Source organism: Colletotrichum siamense (assembly GCF_013390195.1).
Source record: "Colletotrichum siamense strain Cg363 chromosome Unknown KSG_Cg363_contig06, whole genome shotgun sequence".
NCBI classification, from domain to species: domain Eukaryota; kingdom Fungi; phylum Ascomycota; class Sordariomycetes; order Glomerellales; family Glomerellaceae; genus Colletotrichum; species Colletotrichum siamense.
In genome coordinates this window covers 1,747,832-1,762,313 of record NW_023501019.1, presented here as the reverse complement: position 1 = coordinate 1,762,313, position 14,482 = coordinate 1,747,832, and the positions used below count along the sequence as shown (strand labels likewise).

At 53.9% G+C, this 14,482-nt stretch overlaps 6 protein-coding genes across 6 annotated transcripts; 4 read left to right on the top strand and 2 right to left on the bottom strand.

Moving 5' to 3' along the window:
- Positions 1 to 560: 560 nt before the first annotated feature.
- CGCS363_v009473 (uncharacterized protein) lies at positions 561 to 4,088 on the top strand (the record flags this gene model as incomplete). The annotated part of the gene is made up of 2 exons (XM_036641322.1): positions 561 to 1,081; positions 1,133 to 4,088. 2 exons carry the CDS (start codon positions 561 to 563, stop codon positions 4,086 to 4,088), a joined length of 3,477 nt encoding a protein of 1,158 aa, XP_036493649.1.
- Positions 4,089 to 4,923: 835 nt separating this feature from the next.
- Positions 4,924 to 6,048, top strand: CGCS363_v009472 (putative assembly chaperone of rpl4; the record flags this gene model as incomplete). Its single annotated transcript, XM_036641321.1, has 1 exon — positions 4,924 to 6,048. The coding sequence occupies one exon, from the start codon at positions 4,924 to 4,926 to the stop codon at positions 6,046 to 6,048; it is 1,125 nt and encodes a 374-aa protein (XP_036493648.1).
- Positions 6,049 to 6,316: 268 nt separating this feature from the next.
- On the bottom strand, positions 6,317 to 7,061 carry CGCS363_v009471 (RWD domain-containing protein; the record flags this gene model as incomplete). The annotated part of the gene is made up of 2 exons (XM_036641320.1): positions 6,317 to 6,930; positions 6,995 to 7,061. 2 exons carry the CDS (start codon positions 7,059 to 7,061, stop codon positions 6,317 to 6,319), a joined length of 681 nt encoding a protein of 226 aa, XP_036493647.1.
- A 351-nt stretch (positions 7,062 to 7,412) lies between these two features.
- CGCS363_v009470 (Pumilio-like proteiny domain family member 6) lies at positions 7,413 to 9,568 on the top strand (the record flags this gene model as incomplete). The annotated part of the gene is made up of 2 exons (XM_036641319.1): positions 7,413 to 7,683; positions 7,743 to 9,568. The coding sequence occupies 2 exons, from the start codon at positions 7,413 to 7,415 to the stop codon at positions 9,566 to 9,568; spliced, it is 2,097 nt and encodes a 698-aa protein (XP_036493646.1).
- A 3,104-nt stretch (positions 9,569 to 12,672) lies between these two features.
- Positions 12,673 to 13,262, bottom strand: rpb4 (DNA-directed RNA polymerase II subunit rpb4; the record flags this gene model as incomplete). Its single annotated transcript, XM_036641318.1, has 3 exons — positions 12,673 to 12,794; positions 12,856 to 12,983; positions 13,078 to 13,262. 3 exons carry the CDS (start codon positions 13,260 to 13,262, stop codon positions 12,673 to 12,675), a joined length of 435 nt encoding a protein of 144 aa, XP_036492950.1.
- A 246-nt stretch (positions 13,263 to 13,508) lies between these two features.
- trs23 (Transport protein particle subunit trs23) lies at positions 13,509 to 14,361 on the top strand (the record flags this gene model as incomplete). The annotated part of the gene is made up of 3 exons (XM_036641317.1): positions 13,509 to 13,528; positions 13,830 to 13,955; positions 14,010 to 14,361. 3 exons carry the CDS (start codon positions 13,509 to 13,511, stop codon positions 14,359 to 14,361), a joined length of 498 nt encoding a protein of 165 aa, XP_036492951.1.
- Positions 14,362 to 14,482: the final 121 nt, after the last annotated feature.

Below are 14,482 nucleotides of genomic sequence, written 5' to 3'. Positions count from 1 at the left end.
TTCTCCCTCGCTCGCCCCTCCTCGGATTCCTCTCCTCTCACCTTACGCTGTTTCTCCGACACCCCATCGAAACGACTTCTCCATCCATCCAGAATTGTCGACTCTGCGAACCGAACAGTACAGTCGATCCCAAAGCTCAACTGCATCGAGCGAACAAACCGAACATACCGACAAGACTGGAGGCCAGGCGAGGCGAGGCGACTACAGCGGGGCCCCAAGATGCCGAGATTCTAGAACACAATCTTGTGTTTCTCTTCTCTTCTTTCCTGTGTGTGCCTGTCGTCCATTCTGTCCCATCCGGCTTCAGCGTCAACAACACTCGTCCATTGCGACTTTATAAGCTGGTTCGAAACATGCGAACCCATCGCAGAGCCTCTCCACGACACCAGCCAGACGCTCCTCGTGCACCAAGACATGAAGCCTCTCCTTGCTATGGACACGGAAAACTCGCCCCTTCGCTACCACTCCAGGCTATGACATCTTCACGTCCGCTGCCGACCCCGAGTCAGACTGCTCGCTCGTTTTCCCGAGAACACCGATATCTTCCATCCCTTTCCGCCATGGACTCGGGCCGTCGGCGACCACGGCCACGACCGCCGCACTCAAGCTTCCCCAGCGCCGCCTCTAGCATTCTTCGCATGCTTCTCATCACTTTTGCCTGCCTACTTATTCAACCAGCCGCCGCCGTCTTGATCCCTTTCGACAACTGTCTTGACAGCTCCTACACACAGGCCGAGACCGAGACTGGCGTCCCTAATCTGCAATGGAACGCCCTCTATGTTGACGCTCGGTTCGACAACGAAGATCCCGCGCACAATCTTCAAATAATTGTCTGGGGAAATGTCACAGGCTCGTATACTGTCAAGACTAACGACACAGTCCCTAGTCCAAATGACCCCTCGTGGAATGACCCCTCAAGTACATTTGGCAAAATACTTGAAAGACCCGACGAAAAAAATCTCACGACTCTTCAGACCAGGGTAAACGTGTTAAGCTATCAGCCATTCTACAACAGAAGCGCGTTCTGTAACGACAGTCTTGTCAACGGGTCCTGCCCCCTGGCCCCTGTCTTTAAGACTGTGTAAGCTGCCTTCGTGTATGTCAATTTCCAACCAAGCTAACTAGACATCAGCGAGAGCCCGTGGGGTAATTTGCCGTCGGTAAACCTGACCCAGGACTTCAACTCTTCTTACGCCTTTTCGTCGTTCGCTTCGACGTTTCTAGTCCTGTACGGCAACACAGCCGCCACGCAGATCAGCTGCGTATCGGCAATCGTAACCCCTGATCTAGGCAGCCTTTCAGCACTTTTGCGCTACCTGCCACTCGTCGTTCTCCTCTTCGTCGGGTTTGCAACCATGTTCGCATCCGTCTTTAGCCCCTGGGGCTCGACAGATATTTTTCACTGGACGACAAACTACGGCCGAGACGAGGATTTGTTGCGCTTGGTGACACCGGGTTTCGGGGATTGTCTTCAGTACATTCAGTTTGTTGCGCTTACTGGTGGCTTGTCTATTAACTATCCCGGATTCTACCAGCCAGTTGTAAGCCAGGTAGGCTGGTCGGCACTGATGTTCAACGAAAGTTTCGTGAGCAAATCGCCAGGCTGGCAGGCGATCCAGGATGGTATCTATGTGACGAATGCCACATATGGACTTCACCGATATGCACAAATGATTGGTATGTCCGATGTCGAGGACATTTGGGCCGGTACAATGGTTTGGGTATGCGTCATTGTGGGAGCCCTTTTTGTTCTGATCCAGCTTGGCTTCTTCTTCCGTTGGGTATTTCGACTTATCAGCAACACTCCCGAGGAGGATCTCCGCGCCAAGAACATTCCGTTCTCAGTCGGCAATATCGTCCGGGTCGTATTCAACTACCTGCTACTACCAATTGTCGCCCTCTCGACGTTCCAGCTCGTTGTCGCCGGCCAGTCCCAAGAATTTGCCGTTGCGTTGGCTGTCGTCACTTTAATCATCTTGATCTGCTTCGCCGCGTGGTTGCTGTACTTGATTTTCAAGACCCGGCCGAGAGCAGTCCTGTTCGACGATCTGCCTACGGTACTCCTTTACGGACCTCTCTACAACACATACTCAGACGAAGCTGCGGCATTTGCACTGATACCGGTTATGCTGACGTTCATTCGTGGCATCACTATCGGGGCTGTGCAGCCAGTCGGCATTGCGCAGATCGTCATTCTTGCTATATGCGAGGTCATCTACATTTTGACCCTCCACGCATTTCGTCCTTTCCAATCCCCAACATCGATGAATGCGTACCACACCCTTTTCTCCGTTCTTCGTTTCGCTACCGTTATGCTGATGGTAGCGTTCGTTCCTCAAATGGGGGTGACAGAAGGGCCAAAGGGGTGGATTGGGTATACCATCTTGCTCATCCACGCGTGTGTCTTGGTTCTAGGATTTATGCTCAACGCCCTCCAGACAATCATCGAAGTCACCGCACGACTTCTTGGTGCTGGCGGTGATGACACCCGGGGTTTACAGCGAGGCGGCTTATCCAAGATTTTCGGCATGCGGCAGTTGCAGCGGCGCACTTCTCGACGAAACAATGGGCCTTCCCGAGCAAGTCAACTGTCAACTACCGGCATGCTTGACGCAGACGAAGCGTCGAAGACTGGTTATGTGATGCGTGGCGGTAGGCTAAGGAGTGAGTCGGCAGGCAGTGGATTTCTACTCAGAAGCCAGCACCGCAGCTCTTCCGCCCTTGACAGCATCGATCCCTATACCGGACAGATTCGGAACTTCGACAGTGGCAGCAATTTTACTCCGACAACTCCGGGTGAAGTCAGCACCTTCTCATTTTTACCGTCGCCTGCTGCTGCGACCCGGCCACCAGCTGCCGTGACGGTGGAATCCGCTGACCCTTATTACCGGCCTCCGCGACGTCGCGGAGATACACTGAATGGCTCATCCACCTCGCTGAACCGGCATTCAGTGGCCGAGTCGCGTCGGTATAGCCAAGCAGGCACACATTTAGGGGATGCTACTGCGGATCTTGAGGCCCAGCTTTCGAGAGGACCTACACCGGCCCCTCAGGCTATTAACTTGACGCCGAGGGCAGACTATTCGACGAGAGAGGTCGACTTTTACTACGGCGTCAGAGGCCCGGCGCTGAATTCGGAAGGGGTGGGCCGCAAGCTTGGAACCGGCCCAGCCGACCCTACTGGTCCGATGTCCTCGGCTGCTGGGTGGTTCCGCAATTTCTTTGGAGGCAAGACCAAGGAGAAGGGCAAAGGTTTTGAGGTCGTACGTAGCTCAAGGATGCCACCTGCTATGCGCGCAGCAGCCGACGCAGAGTACGAGGCTGAACCTCCACCGGAAGGTATACCTGTGGCCATGGGCGTCCTCAGGAACGGGCCGATCGAGTCTGATGACGACGAACCCAAGAACAAGGCGACTCAGAAGCATACCGATAACATGGAGAATGCCGAAAATTCAGACAACCTACTCAACGATGATGGAGTTTCAGTTGTGTCATCGGACTCGGAAATCGAGACGGTCAGCATTCCGAAGGTTTCTGACGTACCGCCTATGCTTCCCGGGATCGCGAGTTCGGGCAGTTTCAAGCTCCCAAGTCGAGTGGCGTCCAAGGCAAGCCGACAGGCGTCTCAGAAACACAGGCGCCAGTCAACGGAATCAGACATTCCTGAAATTCCAAGAAAAAGCTCGAAAAGGGATTCAGCCGTGCTCCGTGGACACTCACCCACGCCATCGTTCAACCTGATCCCGCCAACGTCACCCACGGGGCCTCTATCTGGTCCGTCTGATGGCAAGATGCATACGCCGGGCAGCTTAGCCTCGTCTCCAAACCCCGGTCGTCTTCCTTTTGAGCGTTCAAATTCTCACCAGAAACGTCTTTCATCCAACGGATCATCCATGGAAGAATTCAATATTCGTAGAACGCCAAGCACGGAGCGACCAACAAGTTACGGCGTGGTTGCACAACACAGCATCAGTCGAGTGGACCCTGGGTCGGACCAGCAGGTCGATCTCCTCGGCACCTCGGCAGAGCTCGTCGATGAACGAGGCCCTTCGAGCCGGAGCTCATCAGCGGAAGGACGGGCTCGTTAGCAGTACATCTCACTCCATTGTGCATTTCTTGCTTTAGTTCTTTAATTATTTTCATCAACACGGGGATCACTCAGTACACACGATATATAGATCCACACCGGCGGAATACTCCAAACCGCTGGTTACTGAGCAAAATGAATGTGGTTTGGGAAAGGAGTCCGGTTTGCATGATTTCAAGCGACGGCGTCACAAAAATCTGGACCAGGCTGGTATGTATTGGGCGGGCGGATGTTGTGCTTGAAAGATTTCTCAGAGACCTTGGGGAGGCTTAGGTGAGAACTGTATCTAGTCATTAGGCTTCCTCGCGAAGGTCAATAGTCCCAATGAAATAGCTCAATAATCGCTTGTGTCCTGGGCAACTCAATCTTGAACGGTCATGGGAGCAGGGCTTTTCAGAACCCTCATAGTTGCTAACGCAAACGCCCAGCAATTAGCAACTACCAGCTGAATAAGCTGTCTGACCCATGTCTCGGTCTAAAAATCCAGGTAGTGAAGCGGCGGCTTTCGGTGAATTCTGCTGGCCAGAACTCTGTGAACAAAAGTATTTCATTTGAGATGAGGTAATAATGTCAATGTCGGTCACCGGTGAAGCTTCGGTGTAGTATGGTTGGTTACTTACCTAGCTTGCCATCCCACTTGCTATCGATAAGATTGTGTGATAAGAATTTTTCGACAGGCCCAGTTGGAACCCACCACCAGCCCCAATGCATGCTCGCTCAACTCACTTCTCATCCATCATTCACACGATCTCTTTCTTTGATCCTGGACACATTGACACGTCGTTTCCCCTCCTCCAATCTCATTGACTCGGTCCAAAAGAACAACAATACCAAAAATGGCGCCAACTCGCCCAAACAAAAAGTCGAAAAAGAGAATCGAAAAGAAGCCTGTCAACCCCGCACTACTCCTCGCCGAGGCAGTCGCAAAGCTCCAAGAAGGCGATCTTGAGAAAGCGGCCGCGGCTGGAAAGAAAGCGCTCGATGGCACCGGCTCAGGCGGAGACTATGAGCTGGCGGCCATCAATCTTCTGGGACAGATCAGCATTGAGATGGGCGAGATTGACGATGCAAGAGCCTATTTCATAAAGGCCGTTGAGCTCGATCAAGACGGTTCTCTGGATGAGCGCATAGGCGGCGGACCCGAGAAGTTCCTCTGGCTGGCGCAACTCAGCGAAGACGGCGGCCAGGACAGCGTGAAGTGGTTCGAGCGTGGAGCATCGTCGCTCAGGGGCCAGATTCAGACGTTGGTGGACCTACCGAAGCGCAACGAGGAACAGGAGGCGCAGCTCGAGGAGAAGAAGAAGAAGCTGGGCGGAACACTATGTGCCGTTGCTGAAGTGTACATGACGGATTTATCATGGGAGGCCGATGCGGAGCAGAAGTGCGAAGCGCTCGTCACAGAGGCGCTATTGGTGGCACCCGATCTGGCGGAAACATGGCAGACTGTTGCCAATGTGCGGATATCCCAGGAAAAAACGGACGAAGCGAAGGAGGCTCTGAAGCGGAGTCTGGAGCTGTGGACTGACTTGCACCCCCTGGACCCCAACGTGCCCGACTTCTCCACGCGCATCAGTTTGGTGCGTTTGCTACTCGAGGTGGAAATGGAACAGGAGGCCATTGATGTGCTGGAGAGGCTCGTCGGTGACGACGATCAAAGTGTCGAGGCCTGGTACCTTGGCGGCTGGGCACTCTTTATCTTCGGCGAGAAGCAGAGAGAAAAGAAGCTGGAGAGCAAGGACGAGGAGGAATGGAAGGTCACATGGAGCACCTCGCGTCGCTGGCTGATGCGTTGCATGAACCTGTACGCCGCTCAGGATTATGAGGATGAGCGTCTGGGTGAACACGCCAAAGAGTTGTTCGCCGCAATCAACAAGGAGCTAGGCGACCCCCCGGCAGACGAGGAAGATGATGACGGTTGGGAGGACGCTGTCAGCGATGGTGATGAGGCTATGGAAGAGTAAATTACGAAAACGTCGCTCTACACAGAAGTCAATGATTAGATAGATACCTGGGGAACGAGGGACATCAAAGTGCGGCGTTTGGAGTCTGGCAACGAAAATGATATTGATAGAATCGTGTCTCCTCCTTTTCTAGAGGAAATTTTTCAATGAGGCATATAGATGAGGTCTACTACCCGAACCGCTTCAGTCCTCCTTAGATCCCACACTATGAACCCAAAACGCCAGTGTAATGCACCCTCCCCCCATTTGTAGGAACAGATGTGCCCCCTTACGCAGCTTCCACCTTGAGCTTTTCGACACCCTCGGTCAAACCGCCCTCATCGTCATCGTCATCAACTTTGCCGGCCAGGCCACGCTCCCAAAGCTGCTTCCCCGTCAGCTTCACTGGCTCCTTGACCTTGGCCTTCTTCAGCTCCGCGAGACGCTCCTCATCTTCCTTCTGCCGTAGTTCCTCCATCTCCTTGATGAAATCGGCACGCCACTTGAGGAAGGTCTCAGGCGTCACTGGGGTGCCCTGGAACTTCTTGTTTTCCTCGCGCTCGGCGGCGAGGACAGCCTCTTCGTGCTCCTTGTCCTTGGCCTGCTTGCGCTCCTCGACGAGGTTCTCGGCAGCTTCCTTCAAGGTCGTGACTAGGGTAAAGACCATTGCCATGCCGAGGTTCTCCTGTATCGTCTCTTCCAGCCCTTGGAGGAGGCGCTCCTTGTCTTGCGAGACGTTGAACCACTCGTGCGGGGCTGCATTGGGAGTGGACTGCAGGTCGAGCATCGGCGCCTCATCGGGGTAGGCTTCTGGATATCGCACCTGCAAGAGCATGGTGGGCGGCTCTTCGTCGCCGAGGACATCAAGGACGATTGATATTCTGTATTCGGTCTCCGAGACATCTGGCACCTGGGTTTAGCGACATGTGCGGCGAATGTGCCATGCTCAATGGTGGGGTAATCGAACCTGTGATCTCATCTGGAAAGATGGAATCGAGCACCTCGCGCTCTTCGACCTGCTCTTCGCGACCCATGATTAATACTGCAACCAGGGATCAGTCTATGGATGTTGCTGGGGAGGGATCGAGGTGACCTGGCGCACAGCTGGCAATGTTACGTCTTTGAGAGGTACGATAATAGTTAGTAGTAGCACGAAGCTGCTTTCTTAGTGGAGGCACGTACATGCATGGTAGTGGGGTTGATGATTGACTTGAGCTTAGCGCAGTGCTGACCGCCCGGCAATTCAAATAAAAATTTCAGATTTCCAGCACTTTGATGGGCGCTGTAAGCACCATCCGCCAGCCCATCCGTCCCAGTGTTTTCCGAGACAGAGAGCTCATACTTTGCGATTGCTTCTGTTCCCAGCACAACACTCGCACCTCACAATGGCTGCCAACGGTGTCAAGGCAGGCAGCAAGCGCAAGACAGCTCCCGCTTCCAAGGGCGCCTCTGACAGCAAATCGAAAAAGACCAAGTTCGAGAAGAAGGCTGCGCCCGTCGAGACCCCCGAGGACGACGAGATGGAGGATGCTGCAGAGTCTTCTGACTCTGACGATGGCGGAGTCAAGCTCAATCCCCGCGAGAGGGCGAAGCAGGCTCAGGCGAATGGCAAGAAGGAAGGCGCCAACTTCGACAAGAGCAAGCAGTTTGAGAAAGGTAGGCCACATAAGTCGGGACCTCTGCGATTGCGACTTGTACTTACAAACATCACACAGGACAAACTTCGAAGGAGTCCCATGCCATCCAGAAGAAACTCGCCCTCGAGCGCAAGGCCGCGAAGCCCCTGGCCGATGAAGTGCAACGAACCAAGAAGATTTGGGAGCGATTGAGGAGGAAGTCCCACGTGCCCTCTGAGGAGAGGAAGCAACTTGTCGATGAGCTCTTCAGCATCATCACCGGAAGGATTAAAGAGTTTGTCTTGAAGCACGACGCGACCCGCGCTGTCCAGACTGCGATCAAGTACGCGACAGCCGCGCAAAGGAAACAGATCACGAAGGAGCTACAGGGAACGTACGCCCAGCTCGCCGAGAGCAGATACGCCAAGTTCCTTATCGCCAAGCTGATCGTGCAGGCCGACGCTGAGATCAAGGAGATTATCGTTCCGGAGTTTTACGGCAAGGTGCGGAAGCTGATCAATCACCCTGAGGCCTCTTGGATCCTGGACGACATCTACCGTCAGATCGCTACGAAGGAGCAGAAGGCCATCATCCTGAGAGAATGGTACGGCCCAGAATTCGCCTTGCTGGAGCGCAATAAGGATGAGAAGCCGACATCTGATCTGTCCGAGATTCTCGAGGAGAAATCTAGCAAGCGCGGTCCCATCTTGAAAAGTCTTCACGACATGATCAACTCTTTGGTGCAGAAGAAGATGACGGGCTTCACTATGCTGCACGACGCTATGCTGCAATACTTTCTGAACATCAAGCCCGGCACCGACGATTTTACCATGTTCCTTGAGATGATCAAGGACGACGAGACTGGTGACCTGTTGAAAAACATGGCATTTACTCGCTCGGGATCTAGGCTGGTGGCTCTTCTCTTGGCCCACGGCTCATCCAAGGACCGTAGGAACCTGCTGAGGGCTTTCAAGGATAACTTTGTCCTGATGTCGGGTGACCCCTTTGCTCACATCGTGATTCTGACTGCCTTCGATGTTATCGATGACACGAAAATGACACAGAAGGCTATCTTCCCTGAGCTGATTGGCGATGACAAGGACAGAGCGACGGAAAACATCGTCGTTTCCACGACAAACCCCTTTGCTAGGGCGACGCTCTTGTATCTGCTTGAGGGCCAGTCCAGAGCAATCTTCCCTGCTAGCATGAACGAGGATCTTGCAATTCTGAACGAGGTGCACGAGATTCGCCAGACCACCAGTAAGAAGGATGCCGATATGAGGAGAAAGGAGTTGGTGGTTGCCATTTCTCCGGCTCTCATTGAGGCCGTGGTTTCCTCAGCACACACATTAGTTGCAGACCCCTTTGGTTGCCAACTTGTTGCTGACGTACTGCTATCTGCCGAGGGCGATAAGACGAAGGCCCTCGAGGCTGTTGCGGCTGTTGCCGAGGGTGATCCCAGCGCGGAGCCCATGGAGGAGGACGGCATTGTTACCCCGGTCCATGTCTCCCGCACACCATTTGGAGGTCGTCTGATCAAGACTTTGATCGCTGGTGGCAAGTTCAACAAAGAGACCGGCAAAGTCGAGGCTGTTGATCCACCATTGAAGTTTTCCGGTATCTTATACCCAGTGATCAAGGATTACATTCTTGATTGGGCCACGGGGCCGAGTTCCTTTGTTGTTCTCAACATGCTTGAGGCCGAGGACTTCAGCCACGCCTCCGAGTTGAAGAAGATGCTGAAGGCCCACAAGAAGGACCTCCAGAAGGCCGCAACGGAGGAGTCTGCGGAGCAAAAGGCGGACCGGGAGGCCAGGGCCCAGAAGGAGGCCGAGAAGATCGAGAAGGGAGCAAAGAAGGGCAAGAAAGGTGGTGACAAGCCTGTCGGTAATCTCGGCAGCAAGCTCTTGTTGGAGAAGCTCTAGGCGAGGTTGAATGCGAATGGGTTTGCGGAGCAAAAGAGAAACCAAAAGTTATTAATGTTGTTCAATACTCGCACGCATACGGCAGTGCGGCGACTCGGTGTGCGGACGGCGTCCAAGAGGTTCCCATAGCTGGGTGGCATCAATAGAAGGAGTTTGGTGGTTATCATCTTTGATCATTGAATGTCTCAGTTCCCACAGCGTTGCAGTTGGCTAACAACTTGAGATCGCCTGACTCAGATCTAAGGCCGGCGAAGAAAACGGGTCCAGATGCTGGCAAACTTCGTGGCTTTGGACAGTGTCTCAGGTATCTCCAGACGTAGAGGACGCAACGAGCGTGGTGCATTTAGCCTCCAAGTTTGTCCTACAGTCTGTTTCCGTCCATGACTACCGCCCTTACGTCGTTGAATGTTGTAGCGAGTTGACCTCGTCAACCACAAGAGCATTGATCCGGCAACAAACATATTCCTTACTCTGAACACGGCCAAGTGAGAGGGCCAACATCGTCAACGTCAACGCCATGAGCATGAAATCCAGCCCACGAACCGCTATAGACGGGACGAAAACCACTAAAGAGGATTCGTGAGTTGATTCCTGCAGTGTTGACCCGATGATCCGTCCTATCTTGGCACAGGTTCCCCAAATGGAGGCGATGAGGAAGCAGAGGCATGGCCAGTGAATGCTCGAGGTGTACAAGTGAATGATACGAGGCGGCGAATAATCAATCGGGTCTGATGGGATTGTCAAATCGCGGCCGTGGGTGGACAGTTCCTACCTAGGACGATAAGAAGCACAAGCTGGACAAGGACTCCTTCAGTCAGGGAAGGTAGGTAAGGGGCAAGTGACACTATCCCATCGTGCCTTCCTTTCATACCTGAGTGACGACACCAACCTACCGCCGTCCAATCCTCCCCGTCTGCTCACCTGACCCCTTCCATTTTGCTACCCACCTGAAAAAAAATCCAGCTAAGCGGCCTCCAGGCGCTGTTGGATCACGCCTGGGCGGCTTTTTCCAACACGTTGGCAACCCGATCGTCACTCTTTTGGCCCAGGTAATTTGGATCCATCACCACTTCACCCATTTCCACTTCGCTGCCGTCGCTCTGTGATGGTGGCACGAGGTGCTCTCATACTTTTACCAACATCAATTTCTTCTCGTTACTTGTAACTATTCGCTCACCTCCACTTATCAAGAACAGCAGCAACCAACATGCGGCTTGCCCTCATTTCGCCGCCTCAGGCCCAGCAAAAGGCACGCGACGTGCGCAACGCCTGCCTGGCCGGGGAGGATCTCTTTGAATGCCCTGGCGGTTTCAAGGGTTGCTGTACCTCCAGCCCTTGCGGTAGCAAAGTCTGCACGCGCAGCGGTGAAGTCACCGACAAGAAGACGACGACCATCGCAGCTGTCGCCCCGCCCGTCTTGGCCTCGTCGACCCTCATCATTCCAGCGAAGACCCTGCCCGAGAAGCAAGTCGGCGTCACCACCTATTTTCAAATCCAGCCAACTACTGGAGGTGGTTACTTCTCTGACAGCCTGACTCTGCCTTCACCCACAATCGGCACCGCGAATCCCAGCATCACCGCCACTCAGGCCTCTGTCCCAGTCATTTCGGCTACCGCACTTGCAACCAAAGAGTCGAATTCCCAGCTATCAGCTGCTGCAAAGGGTGGTATCATTGCTGGTGCTGCTGCAATCGTGCTGATCGTTATCGTTCTCTACTTCATGTGCGGCAAGCAGAGAAGGAAGCTGAGAAATAAGGATTCCATCGACTCCCTCGACAAGCATGGAATCGAGGGCGGCGGTGCTGCCGAGGAGGATGGGCAGACCGAGCCGGCCAGCCCCTCACAGCCTGATGGACCCCATCAAGGAAGCCACGCGAACGAGACCAGTGATGCGACCAGGCCTGAGGACGTCTTTGCATCTTTCGGAGGTAGATTTTTGATATTGATGACGTTCAAGTTCCTTAACTGACACCTCGTAGGACGATACGAAGAGCCCCAGAGTCGTTTCAACCGGGTCAGCGACATGAGCTCCAACAGCAGAATGATGAATCACCCCGTCAGCCCCATGTCTCGTGAGACTGCCTCTCTCCCAGCTCCTGCACCTCCAGCGTCTGCGGTTGTTGCTAGATCCGTTACCGCCAGCCCTGACTTCGTGTCTCGTCTGGGCACAGCAACCCCTGAGCTCCAAGGCCCCCCGCAGCAGGCAGCCATTGCCGAGTTGGCTTCTCCGGGACTCCCCAAGGTCGTCGAGATCCACAGCAGCCGCAGTGGTATCCAGAAATACAAGCCCTACCGTCCCAACGCAACAAACCTGTATCCGGTTGCTGAGACTACGCCCAGCTACCTTACGGGTACGTTGAATGCTACAAAGGAGGAGCGGTCTCGCAAGACGTACGTGAACAGCTGGAAAGAGTGGGAGTCAACTGCCTGAGCAAAGGCACGAGGACGCCCATCACTAAGACGGGGCTAACGACGTTGACGGCCTGTCAGGGGTAAGGATGGTCTGGAATTTTGCCGGCGTTAACGATACCCAGGAATTGCTTTTCTTACTCACTCGCCTGGGCGGGCCGGTTTTTGTCAGAATCAATTCGCAGATGAAGTTTGAGGAATCAGTTTGGGAACTAAGCTAGCCAGGAGACCAGCCTCGCAGGGTCCTTAAGTAGGCCTATTAATAATCGATCGTCTCTAGTCGTAAAACGCGTACCTTTTCATCGTCGCCTGTGCGTACTGCGCGAGAGTAAACATAGCTCGTGGCATCCAGCAAGGCAAATGCGCGCGCGTGCTCGTTACTGGTCAAATCGTAGGGTATTTAGGTATTCGACACATACGTACTAAAACAATCTGGTCCCCTCCAGTTTACGCCAAAACAAATGCAGCATGGTTTTCTTATGCAGAAAAAATCCCGCTCCTGTCCCAATTTTATTTATTCTTTCCCCGCCATTTGATCATCTCCCACTCCTCTCTCGCGTCCGTGTCTTTGGACGTCTCTTCCAGGGCGAAGCAGACAAAGTGTCTATTCCCGAGTCGCGTGCCTGCTGGCCGGGCCATTCATTGCTCCAAGGCCACAGCAATCCGGGATTGGTAGTGCGGTCGCTACCAGTGCGTCATCTGCTCTGTAGCTTGCTAATCTCGTCGAGGAGTATTTGCAGGTCGTCATCGCTGATCTTGTCCTGGAGGGACGGGATAAGGGTCTTGGCCTCCTCGGCGGTTTCGCAGCACAGCGAGCCTGCAAGAATGGTAAGTCGGGAGGCTGTCCATGGCGCACGATGACGGGACAATTTGCGTACCTATTTGCGCCCGCTCAAATTTGGCCAGCTGCTTGTGGGCGCTCAGCAGTCGCTCAACGGCTTCCACGTTCTCCTTTTGACGGAAACGGGAAAAGGCATCGAGGTAATTCAAAGTCTGGGTCAGCATCCTGGCAAGCGCATTAGTGATTGCATTATCTCAAGGCCCAATTCGGTGTTTCGATGGACGGAAAGGCCGTGCTGAACGGCAGGCGCATTGCTCACTCGGTCTCGTTGATGTTCTTGCGATCCATCTTCCGCTTGGCAACCAGCGCATTGATGACAAGGGAAGCTTCTGACAGCGTGAGAGTGTCCACGTGTTGGAATTCGCCGAGGTTCAGAACGCTCGACGCTTCTTCGCTGCCGGGCGGCGGGGGCTTCGGGCGCGACGTGGGTGCGTGATGGGACATGTTGGGCGTACCGTGAGGATGGTGGTAGGTGGCTTAATCGTCGATCGCGACCACAGGCGGGAAGAGACGCGTATAGTGGGCAATGCTGCGGGCGGTGACGGAATAAACGTTCGAAATCAGTATGTCGTAGAATCAGAAACGTCGGCGCGGAAGCCTTGGCTATATTGTGTAGTGTGATTGCGTGAGGCTGAAGGCTTGATGAGAGTTGAGAATGACTCCACTGGCAGGTAGTCGGAGTAGTGCTCCATGTGTGTTGCTTGCTTTCGGTTTGGTCCACCGGCCTTCGGGGCTAGTGCAGCCGCGGCCGCAGGGGTGAATTCCATTTTAGGGGTGTGGCTGTAGTGGGTGGCCGCTGTGTGGCAGTAGCCACCTTAGCAGAGGCCAACTGAGGTGTCGAGTTGACCACGGGATTGGCGAAAAGTGAGATAGATCAACATTGATGAGAAGAGGCCAGATCAGAAACCTCATTTCGTCAGAAGAGTCGCCAGCCGTGAGCTGATCGGAACGATAGTCATGTACGTGCCGTCCCGCGTCATGTCCTGGAGGAGTTGACTGACCTAGACACAGGACCGTATTCGCGCTCATCGTCATCAACAAAGCAGGCGGTTTGATTTACAACCGAACCTTCCACGATGGCGGCCTCAACCAGCTAAGCACAAATGACTATCTTGTGCTTGCAGGCACCTTCCACGGGTGAGCAGGGCCAGGCAACATTCATCTACCCCAATGAAGCTGACATGGCTACAGCATCCATGCCATCACCGCCAGGCTTCACCCTCTGAAGAACCAGCAGGCAGCAGCCGCAGCTGCTACAGCAGCAGCGGGAGGAATTCCTAGCCGCCCGGAGCCGCCGTCAGGGCTCGAGGTCATGGAGACGGAGAACTTCAGGTTGCAGTGTTTCACTACCATGACGGGCACCAAGTTCCTGCTCTTCACCGACACAACGCAAACCAACATTGATGTAATATTACGAAGGATATACGATCTCTACAGCGACTACGTCATGAAGAATCCCTTCTATCAGCTGGAGATGCCTATTCGTTGCGAGATGTTTGAGCGGAAGCTCCTGTCATACATTAGAGAGATCAACAATCGATAGATTGTGACTAGACAGGCGGCTTGTGTGACGAGGGTTATGGGCTTTTCGTACTTGAACCGGGAAGGGAATTTTCATGTAATGGCGTTTGCGGAGTACCAGGACCTTCTATTGAGCAGCATAT